General features: G+C 46.5%; 2 protein-coding genes across 2 annotated transcripts in view; both read right to left on the bottom strand.

Moving 5' to 3' along the window:
* The window catches only part of LOC126088203 (cytochrome P450 6k1-like), a 281,427-nt gene that overhangs the window by 104,141 nt on the left and 154,482 nt on the right, over window positions 1-22,804 (bottom strand). The gene's annotated exons all lie outside the window — the stretch shown is intronic.
* LOC126191268 (probable cytochrome P450 6a13) overlaps window positions 1-22,804 on the bottom strand; it is an 80,543-nt gene that overhangs the window by 6,452 nt on the left and 51,287 nt on the right. Inside the window, exon 7 of the mRNA XM_049932076.1 lies at window positions 3,773-4,024. Within this exon, the coding sequence (XP_049788033.1) occupies window positions 3,773-4,024 (252 nt within the window). The remainder of the gene's footprint in view (window positions 1-3,772; window positions 4,025-22,804) is intronic.

Here is a 22,804-nt window from a genome sequence, read left to right as displayed (position 1 = left end):
CCCCATCTGCTTCTACTCCTCAAAGATATCTGCGTACTCTACACCTCCCGCCACCTTGATTCTCCTCATCCCCTGGTTGCTCCTCTCCTCTCCTACCCCCGCCCTCTGCTGCACCTTCACCTTTGTGTCCCCCCTACGCTCCATCTCTACACCCTTCATCTGCTTCCCCAAGGTGGCTTCCATCAACTCCCCCTCCCAGATGATGCTCTCTCTCCCTCCATTTATCCCTATCAGCTCTGATCCTCACCTCCCCCTCCCTTCCTCTGTTCTTTTCCCAGGCTCCCTCTGCCCCCCCTTCCATACTGTTTTTTCCCCACCTACCCTCTCTCTGCCTCCCTTCTCTCCCCCGAGTCCTTTTGCATTCCCCTCCTCTGCCTTTCCCCATTCCCTCTCGTGTCTGCCCTGCCCCCCCCCCCCTTATGAGTCCTCTCCCTCCGTCGGTTACCCCCACTCACCTCGTTTTTCCTCTCCACCCCCTTTTTTCCCCCCTCATCTGTCCAAGTCCCCCACCCATCTGCCCTTGGCTGTCGTGTGTCATCTTCGTGCCGACTTTTTAGTGAAATGTTTCCAGTGAGTGTTAAGTGTTGTGCATCTTTTCTAAAGTATTGTGAACGGAAATCATACTGTTGCTGGGTGTGATTTTTATATCTCTTGCGAACAGAAACCAGAGGGTTGCTGTGTTTTTTTAATTGTCTGTCTACTATTTTACCTGTCTGCTTCCTGGGTATTTTATTAGCATCGCCAACCCTTTGTTTTATGTTTTCACTTTCCATAATTTCCCGCCGTTTTACAATTTAAGTCACCATTTTATCGCCTGCTTTTATTGTTCTTCTTCATATGTTTTAAAAATTCTGTAGGTTGAAGAGCAGCGTACTAAGCTGCTGCCAGCTCGCCCCCTTCGGGGGGAATCGAAAATCAATAAGGAAAAAAAAAAACTGACCTATATCTGTAATCGTTTGTTCATTCTTCGTTATTATTTTGTGAATTACCCCACTTGTTGTTAATGTATGAGTTGTGTCAAGCTGTAAATTTGTAAATATTGTCTAAATTGTAATTATAATATTATCTGATAATATTATTATGTACATACTGCAATGTGATGGCCCACTTGGAAATATATTTTATCTATGTAAAATGTTGTCAAGATTGGGGAATATCGTTGCTGAAACAAAAGAACAGGGGTTGCCGTGTCGGAAGGAAGACGTGTGAGTGTTGGAGACGAGCTTTGTGGAAATTTTAATTTGATTGTGAGACAATATGGTAACGGATTTGAGCTTGAACTGTGATTAGTTTCGGAAGTAGTTCGTCGGGGATCTTTTGGTTGTACTTAACTAAGTGAAGGCGAAGTGGAGGCTGTGGAATGCTAATGTCCTAGAAGGCATGAGGGTTACTGCTGTATTGAATCCGAAGATTATTAAAGGTTTACGTTATGATTTGCTCTGTGTGTGTGTGTGTGTGGGGGGGGGGGGTAGATGTTTAACAAGTAAGGATTACTGATAAACAGGTATATATTAGATGCTGAAATGTATCTAAATGTTGTTTATTCTTCAGGGCCCTGTTAAAATAAGAGATTTTAAACAACAGACGTTTGTGTGCACGGCAAAGTGAGGTTTAAACAGAAAGAAGGTGACTGACCTTATAAGGCATTCGTGTTCGGTGTGTGTGTGTGTGTGTGTGTGTGTGTGTGTGTGTGTGTGTGTGTGTGTGTGTGTGGGTGTGTGTGTGGGTGGGTGGGTGGGTGGGTAGGTGGGTGGGTAGGTGGATGGGTGGGTGGGTGGGTGCGTGCGTGCGTGAATGCGCGGGTGTGCGTGTGTGTGTGTGTGTCTTTGGGTGTATATGTGTGTGTAAGAGTTTCCGTACGCAATAAAAAAGTTGTGCATATTCAGAAAAAATTAACTTGGAATGGGCGTGTGTGTGTGTGTGTGTGTGTGTGTGTGTGTGTGTGTGTGTGTGTGTGTGTGGGTGGTTGGGTGGGTGGGTGGGTGGGTGTGTGTGTGGGTGGGTGTGTGTGTGGGTGGGTGGGTGGGTGGGTGGGTAGGTGGGTGGGTGGGTGGGTGGGTGGATGGGTGGGTGGGTGGGTGGGTGCGTGCGTGCGTGCGTGCGTGAATGCGCGCGTGTGCGTGTGTGTGTGTGTGTCTTTGGGTGTATATGTGTGTGTAAGAGGTTCCGTACGCAATAAAAGAGTTGTGCATATTCAGAAAAAATAAACTTGGAATGGGCGTATACTGTTGATTGCGTTAGTAGTGTTCTGCTCTAACTGGACATGAAACTTTAGTCATAGTATCGGCCTATGATTGCTGAGCCTTCCAGCATGTCGCAAACTGTCGAACAGTGGGTACTCAGCGCAGAACTCCATCACGGTGAATTTTAATTTCCTATTTACTGATATAAAACTTTGACGGTATCCTGTTACCAAGATCGTCCGCTTTGTCTTGGAGTAGTGGAAGTCGCAGATTGTGTTACAGTATCAGCTGGACTACGTTCTGCGCAGGCATGTTTTCTCTGACATCTGTCTCGTCTATTTGATGAAACTCAGCGGTGACAGTGCTGTTATTGGGAACGTTCTGAGTAACTACTGAAGCTGAATCAGACTCAAAGCCAGTAAAAGGATAAAAAGATTATTACTTTTGAGAAAGAACATGGTAGAAGTGCAGTACCATCTGGGCGGTTATTTTGTCTACTTATTCAAATGGCTCTGAGCACTATGGGACTTAACTTCTGAGGTCATCAGTCGCCTAGAACTTAGAACTACTTAAACCTAACTAACCTAAGGACATCACACACATCCATGCCCGAGGCAGGATTCGAACCTGCGACCGTAGTAGTCGCGCAGCTCCAGAGTGTAACACCTAGAACCGCTCGGCCACACCGGCCGGCATCTACTTATTCATCTGAATGAAATCTTTACTTATCTGTTACTTTACAACAGTGACTTGTTATTTGAATATCTGCTTATGTAGTTATTATTTATAGAGAGCGTATGCATTTGTGAGTACGGGCTCCGCTTACGTCTGACAAGCGGGAAGTGAAACCAGAATTTTTGTAGAAAATCGGTTTAGTGCTGGACGACGGTGCTTCTGACAATGATACACTGTTCCGCACGATTTATTTTATACCAGAACAGGCTAGTATGAAAAGGTCTTACTTCAAATGTCATAACAAACTACATAGGTTCGTTCGGAGACGAGACAAAATGTCACTGCTTTAGAACATCTTGTTGGCTTAGAGCAGATATTCCAGTCCCTAAAGCCTAACGTGTGCAGTCAAGAATACTGACGTATTCTGTGTCTTTGGACCTCTTGTTTCCAGATACGATCTGTTCGCCAGTCACATTATTTTACTATCGAATGTGTCCGCCCCGATAGCTGAGTGGTCAGCGTGACAACTTGCTGTCCTACGGGCCCGGGTTCGATTCCCCGCTGGGTCGGTGATTTTCTCCGCTCAGGGACTTGGTGTTGTGTTGCCTTCATCATCACTGCATACCCATCCGGCGCGCAGGTCGCCCAATGTGGCGTCGAATGTAATAAGACCTGCACCAAGGCGGCTGAACCTGCCCCGCAAGGGCCCTCCCGGCCATTGGCGCCAAACGCTTATTTCCACTATCGAATGTGCAACCCAAAAAATTGCACAGAATTTCTGATAGATTTAAAACTTCACAAGTGTGGCTAAATCAACTAATTTTACTCTGGCCAAAACCTTAAAACAGACCTCTGCGGTTTTTCCGGCGATTTTGACAAAACATACAAACGAGGTGGAGGGCATTAAGACTTACCTACGCAATTGCGTGGCCCCTCACCGAACGGCAGATAGACGTAGGGGTGCCTCTTGGCTTTCTCCTCCTCTGAGAAGCGCTCGGGGTCAAAACGCTCCGGGTCAGGGAAGTACCTGGGGTCGTGGTGCAGTGCGTAGTTGGGAACGATGACTGCCATGTCGTTGTCAATCACCACCTTGCTACCCGGAATCTGGTACGGGCGGGTGGTCTTCCTTGGGAGGAACGCCACCGGCGGATACTTCCTCAGGGTTTCTGTAACAAAAGAACCAATGACGTTGAGAAACTAGCTGACTGATTCATTCTGAATATACGAGTAGAGAGAAGCAGTAAATGTACTTCTGCAGAGTGCCACAGTCTTGAAGGAATACATCCCGCCATGATTGTTAAAAAATTTTGCGTTCCACAATTACCAATTTTTGTTGAAATATCTTTCTCAAGTGCCAACTGCAATCAGATTTCATAAAAATCTGACGTGTTTTAGGAAATCCAGCCTCCTTATTATAAACACTAAATCTATATACCAATAATACAACAGTAAAGTCTGTCTGTTTGAACACGCTGATCTCCAAAACTACTAGACGAATTTTCATAGAGTTTTCAAAGACAACTTCATTGTAGCCTGGGGTAACGTATAAGCTTCATTTCATCAAAATCATCTCATCATCATCATCATCATTTATTGCCTTATCGGGCCTTTAAGGCCTACAGCAAGAAGAACAAAAGGAAAAGTAAAGACAAAAAGACTTACAAAAGTACTCTATACAGTAGTAAAAGTTACATATGTACATTACAGCTTAAAGAAGAAACGAAAAAATAAACAGGGCATTCAATCAAAGGTTTAAAAGGCAAGAGGGATACATTACAGAAACAAAAAAACAAAAAAAAAAAAAAAACACACACGCAGTGTCTGTCAATTACACGAGAGGAGGGAGCTGTTGCAGATGGCAGTCCATCTCATCCGGTCGTTGGCGTCCTCCTCCACGGCTGCTGGTTCCACTTCTTTCAGGATCGTTGTTATCCTATCCTTCCATCGAGTTCTTGGGCGTCCTCTAGGGCGTTTTCCTGTGGGTTGAGAGTGGAGGACTCTGTTTGGAAGGGATCCGTCTGCCCGTAGGATGTGGCCAAACCATTGGAGTCTCTTCTGTGCCAATATTCGTCCAATGTGTGGCTTTCCATACCGCTGGTATAAATCTTCTTTTTTTCTTCGTTCCCATTTACCTTCCATGGCATTGTAGATGGGTCCATATATCTTCCGAAGTACCTTCCTTTCAAATGCACATATTGCTTCTTCTGCTGTTGCTGATGTTGCCCAAGTTTCACAGCCGTATAAAAGTACTGGTCTCACCAGTGTCGTGTATAGGTGGATCTTGTTCTTCTGCGATACCAGCCGAGATCTGAAAAGATTGTTCAGGCTAAAGAACATGCGATTAGCATTTGTTATACGTTGCTGTACTTCTTTCGTTACTTCACTTCTATTTGTTAGTATGGAGCCCAGGTACTTGAACTCTTCAACTCGTTCGAAGGTATGCCTGTCGACATCAATGGAAGGAGGGAGATCTCGGCGGCGTGATACAACAAGATATTTAGTTTTTTCCTCGTTCACCACCAGCCCAATTTTCTCTGCATTGTGGAGGAATCGGGAAGTATCCCTGCGTACTTGCTCTAGAGTGTCGCCAAGGATCACAACATCATCAGCAAATGCCAAGATTGTGTCTGCTCCCACCATCTCCATCTCTCTGGTTCGACAAGTGTCACGGCTTACTTTTTCCAGGGCCAAATTGAATAATATTGGCGCCAATGGATCTCCTTGTCTCAATCCATTTTGTATACTGAATGATGGTGATAGTTGATTACCAAACCGCACTTGGGCCGTAGACTGGAATGGAAACTGTAGGGGATACAATAGGATTATTGAAGGCCAGTTTGCGACGCTGCAGATTGTTATGTGGTGCTCATTGTGAGTGAGGAGAGTTGGGAAATACATGAGATGGTGAAGTTTACAAGATGGGGAAGGCAAATGGATCTACAGTGCTCAGCACTTAAGGACTTGGATAGACTGATAGAAGCTATGTGGAGTGGATATCCATGCAACATTTGCGTAGGAGGGTATGGGTCGGATCAGTGTCTCCTACGTGTCGAGTTTAGTGGAGGGATGTAATCCCTAAGTTTGACTAGTTAGTAGGTTTACTATTTTTAGTCTATTGGAGGCTTTTTGTTTGTGGGGTTTCCATGTCAGTTGCCGAGGATTAGTCCAAGATATTTTAGTGTAATAGTTAATTGATAACACTGTTGTAAATGGTAAGACAGAAGTCAAGGAGGTGGCAGCTACGAGTGGTTCTTCCATTGATTATGGCCTGGATAAGAATCTGATAGGAGGTATTTTCAAAACTTCACTCATATTTTAAGCGAGCAGGATTCTAAGATAATGTATCAGGCAACCCACAAGTAATTTCAAGTACTATTTTTAAATCAGGCTGCGTTCACGTAATATTACGTTTTGGTCATAATGGTTTCCATTTAATGGTCTACACATTTTTTGCCAACTACGTATCTCATCTTAGAAGGCTAATTAAATTCACGCCATAACAGATTATCTGCCTGCTCTTTATGCTTAGAAAGTGTAACCTTAATGGACATTATCTCTGCGAGGACCAGAGTCTCTTTGTGAACCATTATTGGTATCCTATACATGTATAAGAATGTGTATGTCGGGGTTTGTTGGAGTTTACCCTGCGCAGTCAGTGCCTATGTTAGTTTTCTGTTTTAGCTGTTCCTGTAATCTGAGCAAGTTTAATTCTCAAACTTACGTCAAACTTCTTCTCTGCTTAAACTGTTCTGTGTGTGGAATGTGTGTCTATCCTTCCTCTCTCCACTTCCATACTCTCCATCTCCTTCATCAGGGCAATTTCCAGCGCCTCCCCCTCCTGGATGTTGAACTTCGCTGTGACATCTACCCCTCCTTCCAACTGTAACTTGGCCTTGTTCCCTCCCCACCCCAGGGCCCCCCTTTCCCTTTCCCCTCCTTCTCCCATAGCGGATTTTCCTTCCCCCCCCCCCCCCAAGTCCATGCACACCCGCCTCAACTGCGACCCTCCCATGTCCTTCCCTTCCCTGCCCTCTTCGACGCGCCCCTGTTCACCTCCCCCCTCTACCCCCCTCCCTCCCTTCTTCCCTTCTCCCTCATCTCCACTCCTCTGGCAGGCTCTGTGTTTTGCTCATCATCATCAGTGTGCTGCATCAGAGTTGTGTTTGGTGCTGTTCTCCTGTGTGTCGAGAGCTGTGATTTTAATTGTGTGTTACTGTCGGTGATTGTTATGTGCTACACCGTCTGTCGATACTGTTATGCTCCAGTCATACTTCGCCTTGTATTCTTTTAATTGTCCCAGTATGTGGTTTTTTGTGTGCGCTACTTTTTCACAGTTTTTATCTCCATTTTACAGTCACCCCCTGTTTGTCTATTGTCTTCCACATAGCTCCCCACTTTTTTATATCTATGTACACCATATTTTCTCCTTCATGTTATTTGTAAATGTCTTCTATTGTATGTTGTATGTCTTTCGGCTGAAGAGCAGCACATATGCTGTTGCCAGCCCACCCTGATGGGGAACTGAAATGCAATAAAGAAAAAATAAGAATGTGTGTCCATAGTTTCACAAGATGATGTATACATGGGCAAGAGTACTGTTAACACATTCTTATGTACACGACGCAAGTGTTAGAAATAATATTATCCTATGATGCCTGTGAGTGTTTACTCTTTTCTGTCTTTTGCACTTTTATATCTGTCTGTTCTTCCACGTTCCCTAAATTTAAGTAAAAAGATATTTTGTGTCTGATTGTAGTTTCCACGTTTTACCGTATTTCCATTGAAACTGGCCAGTCGTAAAAAATAACATATTTGACAGTCGAGGCGAAATATACTCCTTCAAGAGACAAAAAAGACAAGAAATAACGAAGTTTTTATGCGATTATGAAATAGACTTAAAAAATGCTGTAATATTGCTCAAAAATATTCAAGGGTTTTTGTGATATTTCTTTATTATTTGTTGTTACGACGCGTTTCCAGGCTATGCCATCATCTGGTGACATGATAATTTTTTTTTCTTTACTGTTATTTTCAAACCCTTACAGGAAAAGGTAGGCCGGCAGCCGCCTATCTATGCCGCTCTTCGGCCATAGAAAAACATACAGGAAACAAGAAGACATAAAAACAAACATACATGGAGGATAAAAGCAGCAGACATACATACTAAAATAAAGGAAGGCGTTCACGGATGCACTGGTTGTATAAAAAAATTCAGCACTAGACACAAACGTGGGCACAGAGTTGCACACGTGAATGTAGGAGCACTGAAGGAGAGACACTGATGAACTGATGGGAAGGAAAACACTAGCACAGTGGCGACGAACTTCGGCGCACTAAAACATACTGTTTGCACGAAAAAGCCGTGGGCCTGCCATAGGGAAGGTAGGAGGGGGTGGGGAAGCCAGTGGGAGAGAAGGAAGGCAGGGGGAGGGGAGAAGGTATGGTGGGGTGTGGAAGCCCAGGGAGGGGGATGAGAAGGGTAGAAGAGGGAGGAAGTGAGGAGGGAGAGAAAGGAAAAGACGGTGCCCTGGAGGAAAAACACAGGAGGAGAAAGGGGAGGATTAAATCTGGTAGGAGAGGTACAAGGAGGGGATGAGGGCATCATCCGGGAGGGCTAGTTGGCGGAAGCCACCTTCGACAAGGGTATGGAGTGTGGTAAGATAGAGAGTGGTTGGGATGCAGGTGTACAGGCATCGCAGCGTACGGGGGTGGGAAAGGATGGGATAGACATGCGGGTGAGGGTGATCAAGTTTACGAGAGGTGTAAAGGATCTGTACCTGCCTGATAAATAAGAAAATTTTGTTTCTACATACGGTAGATGTTACAAGAGTCATATAATGGTCATTACAATAAACAAATAAACAACAGTAAATAGTAATAAAATACTAACCTCCGGTACATACCTTAGAGTACATATGTACATCACAATTTTGACGTTCCAGTCGTGTGTCATCAATTGATGCTTAAGCTTCATCATTTGAAAACAAAATGCCAACAAAAAACCTAACAGTCATAAGGCTAGAACTGTAGAGTCAAACCGAACTGTGTGTCCTGCAGAAGAAGACATGGCGCACTCTAGAGGTTCGTTGGAGCACCGATATATGTACCGAGTGCACGGCTTTGCGTGGCTTACATGAAAGGTACTTGCCAAGTAAACGGCTTAGCATTCACCTATAAAAACCTTTGACATCACGCAATGGTCCACAATCCGGATCATTGGCAATTTTTAGGAGGAATTAACCGAACAGCATTACAGAATAAAATTGTATGTATTCATTACAAATAATCGTAAAAGAGTTCGCCGCTGGTAGCTGAGTGGTCAGCGCGACGGAAAGTCATACCTCACGGCGCGGGTTCGATTCCCGACTGGGTCGGAGATTTTCTCCGCTCAGGGACTGAGTGTTGTGTTGTCCTTATCATTATTTCATCCCCAGCGACGCGCAAGTCGCCGAAGTGGCGTCAACTTGAAAGACTTGCACCAGGTGAACGGTCTACCCGACGGGAGGCCCTAGCCACACGGCATTTTCATTTCCATCGTAAAAGAAAAAGTTGTGGAAATCGTTTACAGAATCGCATGCACCTTAGCAATAACTTGTTTGTCTAATTTACAGATATGTATTTTAAGAGGGCGCCACGTCTTCTTCGTAGCGCAGACGATGCGGTTTGGCACTACAGTTCTAGCCTTGATACGACATGCATGCCCGAAGGAACATGCCGCGGAATTCGGAATAACACAGGCACTGCAATATCGTATTTATCCGCCGACATTGGGGAAACGACTTTCAAGTAAAATGTCTCCCCCGTATGAGAATATAAAGCACTACATTTCTGGAAATTAACAATCTAGCAGACTAGAACTTTAAAGTATGTTGGACATGTGTGAAAACACTAAACATCACTGTACTCTTATGTTTGTACGAGGATAAGACCCAAAAGTAAGGTCTCCTATTTTTTTTTTTTTTTAGTACAGAACTCTGTTTGTGTGGCAGTTGGTCACACTCTTATGAAGAGTGCTTTACGCGCTGTCTGTAAACATGCGCACGCCGCGCTGAGGCGCTCACTCTTGGCTTGGCAGCCGTTGAGAATGGAGCTCCCGTTGGATGTTACCGCCAAGTGCGAATTGCGCGCAGTTATTCGGATTTTGAACGCAAAGGGCACTGCGCCGATTGAAATCCATCGCCAATAGACGTGTATGGTGAGTCGTGCATGGATGTCAAAAATATTCGTAAAGTGGTATAGCGAATTTGCAGCTGGTCGGACCGAAATTCACGACGAACAAAGGAGTGGGTGACCGTCAATTTCTGAGGAGACAGTGTTGAAGGTTGAGCAAAGCATGCGTGAAGATCGACGGATCACCCAGGATGATGTCTGACAGGTACTGTGAGACTCGGAAAAAACTCAAACGGGCAATTCAGAACCGGAGAAGAGGAACGTTGAGCAAGGGCGTACACATTCTCCATGACAACGCTCGCCCACACATCGCTCGGCAAACCGTTGCTCTCCTGCAACAGTTTCAGTGGAACATAATCACCCACCCACCCTATAGTCCTGACTTGGCGCCGAGTGAGTATCACCTGTTCCCTAAGTTAAAAGAGCATTCGGCCGGAAAGCGATTCAGCTCCGACGACGAGGTGAAATAAGAGGTTCATAGCAATCTGAACAGCATGGCGGCGAGCTGGTATGACATTTGCATACAAAAACTGTCAAAGCGTCTACAATAATGAATATACAGAAGTGGTGATTATATAGAAAAATAGCTAAATGTTCAAGCTGTAAACTGATGTAAACCGTTGTAGAAATAAATAGGTCTATGTACTTATAAAAAAATAGGGCTTTTTGGATTACCCTCGTAGTTTGGGACGCAGTATACAAATACACTCCTGGAAATTGAAATAAGAACACCGTGAATTCATTGTCCCAGGAAGGGGAAACTTTATTGACACATTCCTGGGGTCAGATACATCACATGATCACACTGACAGAACCACAGGCACATAGACACAGGCAACAGAGCATGCACAATGTCGGCGCTAGTACAGTGTATATCCACCTTTCGCAGCAATGCAGGCTGCTATTCTCCCATGGAGACGATCGTAGAGATGCTGGATGTAGTCCTGTGGAACGGCTTGCCATGCCATTTCCACCTGGCGCCTCAGTTGGACCAGCGTTCGTGCTGGACGTGCAGACCGCGTGAGACGACGCTTCATCCAGTCCCAAACATGCTCAATGGGGGACAGATCCGGAGATCTTGCTGGCCAGGGTAGTTGACTTACACCTTCTAGAGCACTTTGGGTGGCACGGGATACATGCGGACGTGCATTGTCCAGTTGGAACAGCAAGTTCCCTTGCCGGTCTAGGAATGGTAGAACGATGGGTTCGATGACGGTTTGGATGTACCGTGCACTATTCAGTGTCCCCTCGACGATCACCAGTGGTGTAGGGCCAGTGTAGGAGATCGCTCCCCACACCATGATGCCGGGTGTTGGCCCTGTGTGCCTCGGTCGTATGCAGTCCTGATTGTGGCGCTCACCTGCACGGCGCCAAACACGCATACGACCATCATTGGCACCAAGGCAGAAGCGACTCTCATCGCTGAAGACGACACGTCTCCATTCGTCCCTCCATTCACGCCTGTCGCGACACCACTGGAGGCGGGCTGCACGATGTTGGGTCGTGAGCGGAAGACGGCCTAACGGTGTGCGGGACCGTAGCCCAGCTTCATGGAGACGGTTGCGAATGGTCCTCGCCGATACCCCGGGAGCAACAGTGTCCCTAATTTGCTGGGAAGTGGCGGTGCGGTCCCCTACGGCACTGCGTAGGATCCTACGGTCTTGGCGTGCATCCGTGCGTCGCTGCGGTCCGGTCCCAGGTCGACGGGCACGTGCACCTTCCGCCGACCACTGGCGGCAACATCGATGTACTGTGGAGACCTCACGCCCCACGTGTTGAGCAATTCGGCGGTACGTCCACCCGGCCTCCCGCATGCCCACTATACGCCCTCGCTCAAAGTCCGTCAACTGCACATACGGTTCACGTCCACGCTGTCGCGGCATGCTACCAGTGTTAAAGACTGCGATGGAGCTCCGTATGCCACGGCAAACTGGCTGACACTGACGGCGGCGGTGCACAAATGCTGCGCAGCTAGCGCCATTCGCCGGCCAACACCGCGGTTCCTGGTGTGTCCGCTGTGCCGTGCGTGTGATCATTGCTTGTACAGCCCTCTCGCAGTGTCCGGAGCAAGTATGGTGGGTCTGACACACCGGTGTCAATGTGTTCTTTTTTCCATTTCCATGAGTGTATATTATCCCGTCTCCAGCAGGGAACATTGGTAGTTTGTTTGTCTAAGTGCCGCTGTATGTTCCATCATGAATCACTGAAGAAGAAACACTTGTGCCCCTCGGCAGATAAGTAGACGGCATACCACAACAAAAATTCTCCTACTCCTTTGATTTAGTGCTCTTATGTATCGTTTACATGAATCATCAAAAACATATCTATATTTACACCTACATACACGCTTCACAAGCCACCTTACGATGCATGGGGGAGAATATCCTGTACTACTACTAACCAATCCGTTACCTGTTCTCCCTAGACATGTCAATACGCTGAAATGCACAATATGGGCAACGGAAAATCAGCGCGCACGTCAACCGGTACCTCTTCATTCTGCAAAGGTGACTGTGTGCTGCACGTTGTCGGCACCGTTTATCTTAGGGCCGTATTCTTTCGAGCAGATGAGTCGTGCAGGTCCTGTTTGCTGTACAGTCACTGGAAAATATTATGAGAATCTTTTGCGCACCAACGTCATTTCAACCCTGCAACAACGTGGATGTGTGGGTAGGCGCTCCTTCACACAGTGCACAGCCAGTGAAACGGCTACTGCAGCGGCATGGCGCGGAATTCTAGAATTACCGGCCGTCATTTCCCTGCAGCCTGGCCGTTCAGGACTTAAGGGACTCCGGAAAGGCTCAAAATCATGAAAAGTTCAATTTTTACTTTTTTTGCGTTTTCTGAATCTGCAGACTATTACCTTTTATTAGATATATAATTTATTCAATTCCGAAGACTACAACTATTTTTAAATTTTTTTTAAATGTGTTCTACATGGGCGTGACCCACTGTGGCGCTGTTAAACTGCTATCAAATGGTGTTATTATTAACGTCCGTGTTCATCAGGTACATTTTAGTGATGTGAGATAAAGTATGTGTTGTGGCTAACCTATTTTCAGAGACTTAGCAGCACCTGGACTGTTGAAAAAGTGTATTCACGGAAAAACTCAAAACCCCAATGAAAGTGTAAATAGAGTTATATGGTCGAGAACCCCCAAGAGCCGGCCGAAGTGGCCGTGCGGTTAAAGGCGCTGTAGTCTGGAACCGCAAGACCGCTACGGTCGCAGGTTCGAATCCTGCCTCGGGCATGGATGTTTGTGATGTCCTTAGGTTAGTTAGGTTTAACTAGTTCTAAGTTCTAGGGGACTAATGACCTCAGCAGTTGAGTCCTATAGTGCTCAGAGCCATTTGAACCAATCCCCAAGACTGTATTTGTTGGAATAGAAACACTTTACTTTGGTGTGTATGATGCTGTTGCGACTTTCAATGATGGCAACATTGTAAGGTGCAAGGTATTTAGAAATATGGGAATGAAGATAGGTTCTAACATGGTACGAGCGATGCTTGCTTTAGACAAGGAACGCCTTCGGGCTGCAGACAGGGCTGTAAAGAGTCTAGAAATACAAGCAAGAGTAAACAGGAGGAGGAACAAGAGGAAGCTGGAGGAGGAGTTTGCAGAGGATGAAGATAATCCATCCTATGGACCTGGAATGCACTAAAAAGTTAATCCAATCTTTGTCGCTCGATTTCCAAAACTTTTATTTTCTCATACTACTTAAATGTTTTCTATGGATCTTCCAAACATATTTGTTTCAAACTTTCAGTAAATGTTACACAGTACCTTCTGCATAATTTAACACAGCCTTTTTCCAAAAAACTGTATATTTTTGAATATATAAATAAAAAATTGCAAAAAAATGTTGTGAATTTTCATTACAATTGAAAAAAAAACATCTTTAATAACTGAACTAAAATTTTGTAAAATCCCTGTGTTAAGTTGTAGCCCATATTCCAATAAATAATCTGTAAAAAGTTCAACTTCCTACCTCAAATACTTTGTGAGGAAAGATGTAATTTATAAGCGTTATTTTAACATTGCAAGTATAGGGCGTTCCGGAACCCCTTAATCCGTGTGACTTCTGGCTGCGGGGTATCAGAAAGGTGTTGTGTTGAGCGATCCAATTGCAAAGTAGCTGCAATTGAAGACACGCATTGCGCAACGTATTCTGAACTTGATCCCCGAGATATTCCGATCTGTTGCTGAACATTCTTTTTCTCGATTTCAACTTGTGGCAGAAAACGGTGGACACCATATTGAACAATTGAACATGTCTAGCGAAAATTAGAAACCGATGTTATTTTGCTTTTTATGGGGTTTTTGCCCCAAGGACGATTAAAATTCTATTTTTCCTCATCTGATGAGGAGCGACCCAGCCGTGGTGGGCGGGCTTACCTAAGTAACAGTGCCGCAACTGCTGACTGCCGTACTTGTACAGTCATGCACATTACACAGTACGGATGATGTAACGTGCAACTCAAACCGGCCGTCGTAATACTGTACAATTGTGCAGTGAACACATAGTGCGTAGTGGGGCGATCACTCTGTTGTAGAAATAATTCAAAAGCCAAGATCGCTTGAATATTGTTTACTGGATAGCCGGTTTGAACACACTACAGGTGCTTGTATTACAATTCATCTATCACTTGTAGCCGGCCTCATTTACGTTAACACGCTTACAGCGCCATCTATAGGTAAATTTTTGGTTTTTTACCATTACTTTTCTCCCTATTTCAATAACATGCTGTTAAAATTTGATGTCTTTCTGAGCAGCGATTCTCTTTCTACAGCGTTTTGAAACTGAAACTTTAATTATAGGCACCCTGTATGTTGGCGACAGTGGGACTGTTCTGCATTCTGTCGCAAATGACGGTTGCAACTTTCTTAAGATATTTCGCGGAAAGAACGACTTCTTCCCTCCACAGGTTCCTATTTGCGTTTACGGAGCGTTTCAGTATTATTCGCTTGTTGATCGAATCTACCACTAATAAATCTAGCAGCACGCATCTAGATTTCATCTATCTCTTCCTGTAATTGAGCCTGTGGGACCGAAGACACTCGAGCAGTACTCAAGAGTGGGTAGCAATAGTGCCTTCCACGCGGTTTCCTTCGTAGATGAGCTACACTTTCCCAGAGTTCTCTGTCTAAACCGAAGTCAATAATTCGGCTTCCCTGCAACCTACCTTTCGCTTCCTATCACTTTGCAGTGCTACGCCTAGATATTTAAACGACACGACTGTGTAGAGCAGCACAACACTAATGCAGTATTCGAACATTACACGATCATTACACGAACATTACATCGAATGAAACAGAAGTGATTTCAGGCGTTCCCCAAAGTAATGTTATAGGCCCTTTACTGTTCCTTATCTATATAAACGATTTGGGAGACAATCTGAGCAGCCGTCTTCGGTTGTTTGCGGATGACGCTGTCCTTTATCGACTAATAAAGTCACCAGAAGATCAAAACAAACTGCCGGCCGGGGTGGCCGAGCGGTTCTAGGCGCTACAGTCTGGAACCGCGCAACCGCTACGGTCGCAGGTTCGAATCCTGCCTCGGGCATGGATGTGTGTGATGTCCTTAGGTTAGTTAGGTTTAAGTAGTTCTAAGTTCTAGGGGACTGATGACCTCAGAAGTTAAGTCCCATAGTTCTCAGCGCCATTTGAACCGAAACAAACTGCAAAACGATTTAGAAAAAATATCTGAATGGTGGAGAAAGTGACAGTTGACCCTAAATGACGAAAAGTGTGAGGTCATCCACACGAGTGCTAAAAGGAACTCGTTAAACTTCGATTACACGATAAATCAGTCTAATCTAAAAGCCGTAAATTCAACTAAATACCTAGGTATTACAATTACGAACATCTTAAATTGGAAAGAACACATAGAAAATGTTGTGGGGAAAGCTAACCAAAGGCTGCGTTTTATTGGCAGGACACTTAGAAAATGTAACTGACCTACTAAGGAGACTGCCTACACTACGCTTGTCCGTCCTGTTTTAGAATACTGCTGCGCGGTGTGGGATCCTTACCAGATAGGACTGACGCAGTACACCGAAAAAGTTCAAGGAAAGGCAGCACGTTTTGTATTATAGCGAAATATGGGAAAGAGTGTCACAGAAATGATACAGGATTTGGGCCGGAAATCATTAAAAGAAAGGCGTTTTTAGTTGTGACGGAATCTTCTCACGAAATTGAAATCACCAACTTTCTCCTCCGAATGCGAAAATATTTTGTTGACACCGACCTACATAGGAAGGAACGATCACCACGACATAATAAGGGAAATCAGAGCTCGTACGAAAATACACTCCTGGAAATGGAAAAAAGAACACATTGACACCGGTGTGTCAGACCCACCATACTTGCTCCGGACACTGCGAGAGGGCTGTACAAGCAATGATCACATGCACGGCACAGCGGACACACCAGGAACCGCGGTGTTGGCCGGCGAATGGCGCTAGCTGCGCAGCATTTGTGCACCGCCGCCGTCAGTGTCAGCCAGTTTGCCGTGGCATACGGAGCTCCATCGCAGTCTTTAACACTGGTAGCATGCCGCGACAGCGTGGACGTGAACCGTATGTGCAGTTGACGGACTTTGAGCGAGGGCGTATAGTGGGCATGCGGGAGGCCGGGTGGACGTACCGCCGAATTGCTCAACACGTGGGGCGTGAGGTCTCCACAGTACATCGATGTTGTCGCCAGTGGTCGGCGGAAGGTGCACGTGCCCGTCGACCTGGGACCGGACCGCAGCGACGCACGGATGCACGCCAAGACCGTAGGATCCTACGCAGTGCCGTAGGGGACCGCACCGCCACTTCCCAGCAAATTAGGGACACTGTTGCTCCTGGGGTATCGGCGAGGACCATTCGCAACCGTCTCCATGAAGCTGGGCTACGGTCCCGCACACCGTTAGGCCGTCTTCCGCTCACGCCCCAACATCGTGCAGCCCGACCTCCAGTGGTGTCGCGACAGGCGTGAATGGAGTGACGAATGGAGACGTGTCGTCTTCAGCGATGAGAGTCGCTTCTGCCTTGGTGCCAATGATGGTCGTATGCGTGTTTGGCGCCGTGCAGGTGAGCGCCACAATCAGGACTGCATACGACCGAGGCACACAGGGCCAACACCCGGCATCATGGTGTGGGGAGCGATCTCCTACACTGGCCGTACACCACTGGTGATCGTCGAGGGGACACTGAATAGTGCACGGTACATCCAAACCGTCATCGAACCCATCGTTCTACCATTCCTAGACCGGCAAGGGAACTTGCTGTTCCAACAGGACAATGCACGTCCGCATGTATCCCGTGCCACCCAACGTGCTCTAGAAGGTGTAAGTCAACTACCCTGGCCAGCAAGATCTCCGGATCTGTCCCCCATTGAGCATGTTTGGGACTGGATGAAGCGTCGTCTCACGCGGTCTGCACGTCCAGCACGAACGCTGGTCCAACTGAGGCGCCAGGTGGAAATGGCATGGCAAGCCGTTCCACAGGACTACATCCAGCATCTCTACGATCGTCTCCGTGGGAGAATAGCAGCCTGCATTGCTGCGAAAGGTGGATATACACTGTACTAGTGCCGACATTGTGCATGCTCTGTTGCCTGTGTCTATGTGCCTGTGGTTCTGTCGGTGTGATCATGTGATGTATCTGACCCCAGGAATGTGTCAATAAAGTTTCCTCTTCCTGGGACAATGAATTCACGGTGTTCTTATTTCAATTTCCAGGAGTGTATATAGGTGTTCATTCTTTCCGCGCGCTATAGGAGATTGGAATAATAGAGAATTGTGGAGGTGGTTCGATGAACCCTCTGCCAGGCACTTAAATGTGATTTGCAGAGTATCCATGTAGATGTAGATGTAGATGTAGATTGTTTTTCCTACTCATCTGCGTTAGCTTACATTTTTCCACATTTAGAGCAAGCAGTCATTCATCACACCAGAAATTCTGTCTAAGTCATCTTGTATCCTTCTACACTTACTTGATGATGAAACTTTCTCGCCTAAGTCCCATAGTGCTTAGAGCCATTTGAACCGTTTTAAACACTTTCTCGCACCTTGCAGCGGCTTGGTCACCCTCCTCTCGGCCCTTCCGCCGGGAGGAGGTTATTTTACCTCGGCTGCGTATTGGGCACTGCCTTTTTAGCCATCTTCATTTGATAAGTGGCGCTCCCACCACTTTGTTCACATTGAGCCCAAGTTTTATCTATCCGCCACTTTCTGATGGAATGCCCATTTTTAGCCGTTTACGTTCCCGCTTTGGTTTGTCGTCTAATTTATCGGCCGTTTTAGCAAAAGACGCGCGGGCTGTCGACCACGTTTTACTTTTTATCCGTCAAAGCTACGTGGCGAAGGCCATTTAATTTTTATTTTCGGAATTGCATCTCTGTATGGTGTCTTTTATAGCCCTTTTCCCACGTGCCTGTTTTTAGCTGTCTTTTGTCAATTGGGACTGACGTATAGTCGTTTTTTAACTCCTCTCTAACTTTGAGTTCTATAGTTAATACTTGGGCGCGTATGGCCCCAGTTGTTTTTTGCGCCCTAAAGCTAAACAAAACAAACAAACACTGCAGCGTCATCAGCTGCTCCCCCTATCCGTCAGGTCGTTGATATATGTAGAGAGCAACAGCGGTCCTATCACCGTCCAAGCTCACTCACAACGACAATGACCCCGTTCTCAGTTCAATTACTTTACCAACAGCCTTACACTTCAGGTTATTTTATTTCCTTTCGAACGCTACCAGTTTCGGCAATTCATTTTGCCGTCTTCAGGCCCCATACCCTTTTATCGTATCAACAAGCTTATCTTATGGTGCCATAATACGATAAGCTTGCTGATACGAAAACAGCGTATGCGGCGTGAAGATGGCAAAATGAATTGCCGAAACTGGTAACGTTCGAAATAAAATAACCTAAAATATACGGCTGTTGGTAAAGTTATTGAATTGAGAAGTACGTGCCAGCCGATGTCCCCTGGTCATAATGTACCGACAGAGACCATGACCATGATTCCGGACTATCACTGCTTCGTCCTCTGATTACGTTGTCATTGGATATATGTTCTGAATGATCTTTTACTTGTAATTCCAGATTCTAGTCCGTTTAAGTTGGCTACCGTAACAAGAACCACTACTTTTCCTTTACGAGGCAGTGTACTGGATAAAAAAACAATGCGGGATGTACATTGTACAGTCACATTAAAGTGACCTTGCGCCCCTGGTAGTTGAGTGGCCAGCCGGCACGGTAGCTCAGCGTGTTCGGTCAGAGGGTTACTTACCCTCTGTAATAAAAAAACTGAGTGAACGGATCAACGAAGAGCCTGAACAGGTGTCATCTGACGTCCGCCCCGAACAAATTCGACGAACAATATAGAACAAAATGAGATCAACTAAAAAAATTTTTTTCTGTAGTCAGCGCGACAGAATGTCAATCCTAAGGGCCCGGGTTCGATTCGCGGCTGGGTCGGAGATTTTCTCCGCTCAGGGACTGGGTGTTGTGTTGTCCTAGTCATCATCATCTCATCCCCATCGACGCGGAAGTCGCCGAAGTGGCATCAAATCGAAACACTTGCACCCGGCGAACGGTCTACCCAACGGGAGGCCCTAGTCACACGACATTTACATTAAAGTGACCACCGGTCGAAAGCATGGATAACCGTCTTCAGCAAAGCAGACCTCTGCGAGACGTGCAGGAACGCAGTCAGTGAGGTTCTGGGAGAACCGACAGGAATATGGAGCCATGTCGACTGCGCTAGGTTTCTCGATTGCCGCGCGGGGTTAGCCGAGCGGTCTCAGGCGCTGCAGTCATAGACTGTGCGGCTGGTCCCGGCGGAGGTTCGAGTCCTCCCTCGCGCATGGGTGTGTGTGTTTGTCCTTAGGATAATTTAGATTAAGTAGTGAGTAAGCTTGGGGACTGATGACCTTAGCAGTCAAGTCCCATAAGATTTCACACACCTTTGAATATTTTTGTTTCTCGATTGAGCATCCATGGTGAGTACTGTCCCATCGAGGTGGTCCCACAGATACTCGATAGGGCTTAAATCTTGGGAGTTTGGTGACCAAGGGAATATGGTAAAGTCATCCTGACGCTCTTCGAACCCCGCTCGCACAATGGGAGCTGAGTGACACGTTGCATTGTCCTGCTGGTAGATGACATCGTGGCGAGGAAAAACATACTGCGTGTAGCGGTGGATATCGTTCTCGAGGATAGATGTATACTTTTGTTGATCCTCTGTGCCATCCAGAAAATTGCAATCATCAAGGGATACTGCAAAAATATTCCCCAGACCATAACGCTCCCACCCGGCTGCAAGGTGGTTGCTTTCAGACGTTTCACGCTGTACAAGTCAACGCCCATCTGTCCAGTGGAGCAGAAAGCGTGATTCCTCTGAAAAGGCCACCTGTCGCCACTGGCTGGACGTCCAGTTGCGGTACTGGAGTGCAAATTCCAGCCTTCGTTGCCGTGAAGAAAAGTCAGTACGGGTGCATGAACCAGGTGCCTTCTGTGGAGGCCCATATGCAGGAATGTTCGCTGAATGGTCGTTGAGGTGACACTGTTTGTAGCCTTTTGGTTCACCTGGCTGGTTAGTTGCGCAACAGCTGCACGTGTATTCACCCGTACACATCTATGCAGCCGTCTTCACCACGTGCACCACAGTCTCTTCGGCGCTGGTTTCGGATAGCGCCACTTTAGTCATGCACGGTGTACTTTAAGGACGGTGGTACGCGAGCGGTTTACAAAGTCAGCCGTTTCGGAAATGCTTCCATCTTTGGCCTGGAAGCCAATGATGATGACCTTTTCGAACGTCAGATAAATCGATCCGTATCCGCATTACGACAACAACTGCACTATTTCCCACTTCCCCCCAACATGCCTCATGTACTTTCTACTCCTAGTGCTGCCACCTGCCCACCTGTTAGTGGTTATTGCACATTGACGTCTAACATAGGTGGTGATCGCATTAATGTGACTGGATCGTGTAAGAGGTGTACGGACCACAAGCAAAGGGAAAATTTGCAATTTCCTGCAGCAGAAATTATATGATGGTGCCCAGTCATTGCTCTCCCTGGCACAAAAGCGAGGCTGACAGTGCGGCACCTGTATCCTCTTGGGGAAATGACATTCCATGATGGGCCATGGTTCTTACGCCACCTACTGGCACCAAACTGGTGCCTTTGGTGAAAAGAGACGCCAGAATCACAGTTTCTCTGACAGCAGAGATATACTGCGCTGCGAGGCAGGATGACCGGTTCTAGATAATATTTCCAAGGCAGATTCAAGAAAGTCTTCGGTAGAACGACATCTCATCGCTCATCCTTCGTTCGACGCACTAAGACAGTCTGCGGTTGGTAACCAAAAATTCGCAGCATAGATGGCTGAAGTGAACAACCCCGGCAAATGAACATCCGAGAGAGTACCCTCAGCGAATATAACCGTAACATCATCAGAGAGCCGGCCGCGGTGGCCGAGCGGTTCTAGGCGCTTCAATCCGGAAACGTGCGACTGCTACGGTCGCAGGTTCGAATCCTACCTCGGGCATGGATGTGTGTGATGTCCTTAGGTTGGTTAGGTTTAAGTAGTTCTAAGTTCTAGGGGACTTATGACATAGTGCTCAGAGCACTTTGAACCATCATCAGAGTGGAAGCACAGTCTCACACCGCTGATCGGTCCAGGACCAGGATGATGCGTGCCAGCGTGATGGTCACGGGAGTCCTCTCTACAAATGGGGAGACAACAGCAGGGACCAGGCTCAATCTATTGGAAGAATCGTAAGGAAATGTAATTCATCCACGTAATAAGTGCCTTACAAAACACTTTTTTCGACCGATTCTTGAGCAATGTTCATGAATCTGAGACCCTTACCGAATAATAGAAGAGAGAGACAAAATCCGAAACAGAGCTTCGCCTTTTGTCACGGGATCGTGTAGTCGGTAAAAATGTAAATGGCGTGTGACTAGGGCCTCCCGTCGGGTGGACCATTCGCCGGGTGCAAGTCTTTCGATTTGACGCCACTTCGGTTACTTGCGCGTCGATGGGGATGAAATGACGATGATTTGGACAACACAACATCCAGTCCCTGAGCGGAGAAAATCTCCGACCCCGCCGTGAATCGAACCCGGGCCCTTAGGATTGACATTCTGTAGCGCTGACCACTCAGCTACCGGGGGCGGTCGTGTAGTCGGGGCGAGAGCATTACGGAAAGGCTCAACAAACTCCAGTGGCAGAAGCACTGCATCACGGAGAGATTCACTACTGAAATTCCCAGAGAGAAAAAACTGGGCACATGCAGGCATCATTTTACTTCCTTTTACAGACATCTCGTGAAATAGCAACACCAAGAAAATTCGAGGAATTAAAGCTTACACGGAAGATCACCGACAATCATTTCTCCCACACGCCATTCGTGAACGGAGCAGGGAAGATTGTAAGAGATAGTGCTACCAGAAGTACTCTCCACCACACACCATCAGGTGGCTTGCAGAATCCAGTCACAAATCTTGTCTGGAACTTGGTAAGCTCGTATTTTGTTCACCAAACTAAAGTGCGGAATTGTATTGAATGTCTCTCTGAACTCAGGCAACACGGCATCAACATGGCCACCGATCTCAACGGCACTCCCGAGCGCCGTTGAGAGCATGCTGAGTTTCGTAAGGTCTCTATTTGCAACATCCATGTTGATTTTTGTAAAGGAGACAACAGTGATGCTCCTTCGACACATAGGGGTGTTCCATGCAACTGGGGAACCAGGAGACAACGCCAGAGGCAGATTTCACTACA

This window comes from Schistocerca cancellata, chromosome 6 (assembly GCF_023864275.1).
Source record: "Schistocerca cancellata isolate TAMUIC-IGC-003103 chromosome 6, iqSchCanc2.1, whole genome shotgun sequence".
NCBI classification, from domain to species: Eukaryota; Metazoa; Arthropoda; class Insecta; order Orthoptera; family Acrididae; genus Schistocerca; species Schistocerca cancellata.
Note: the sequence above shows the minus strand (reverse complement) of the source record. Positions and strands in the feature narration are given on the sequence as shown.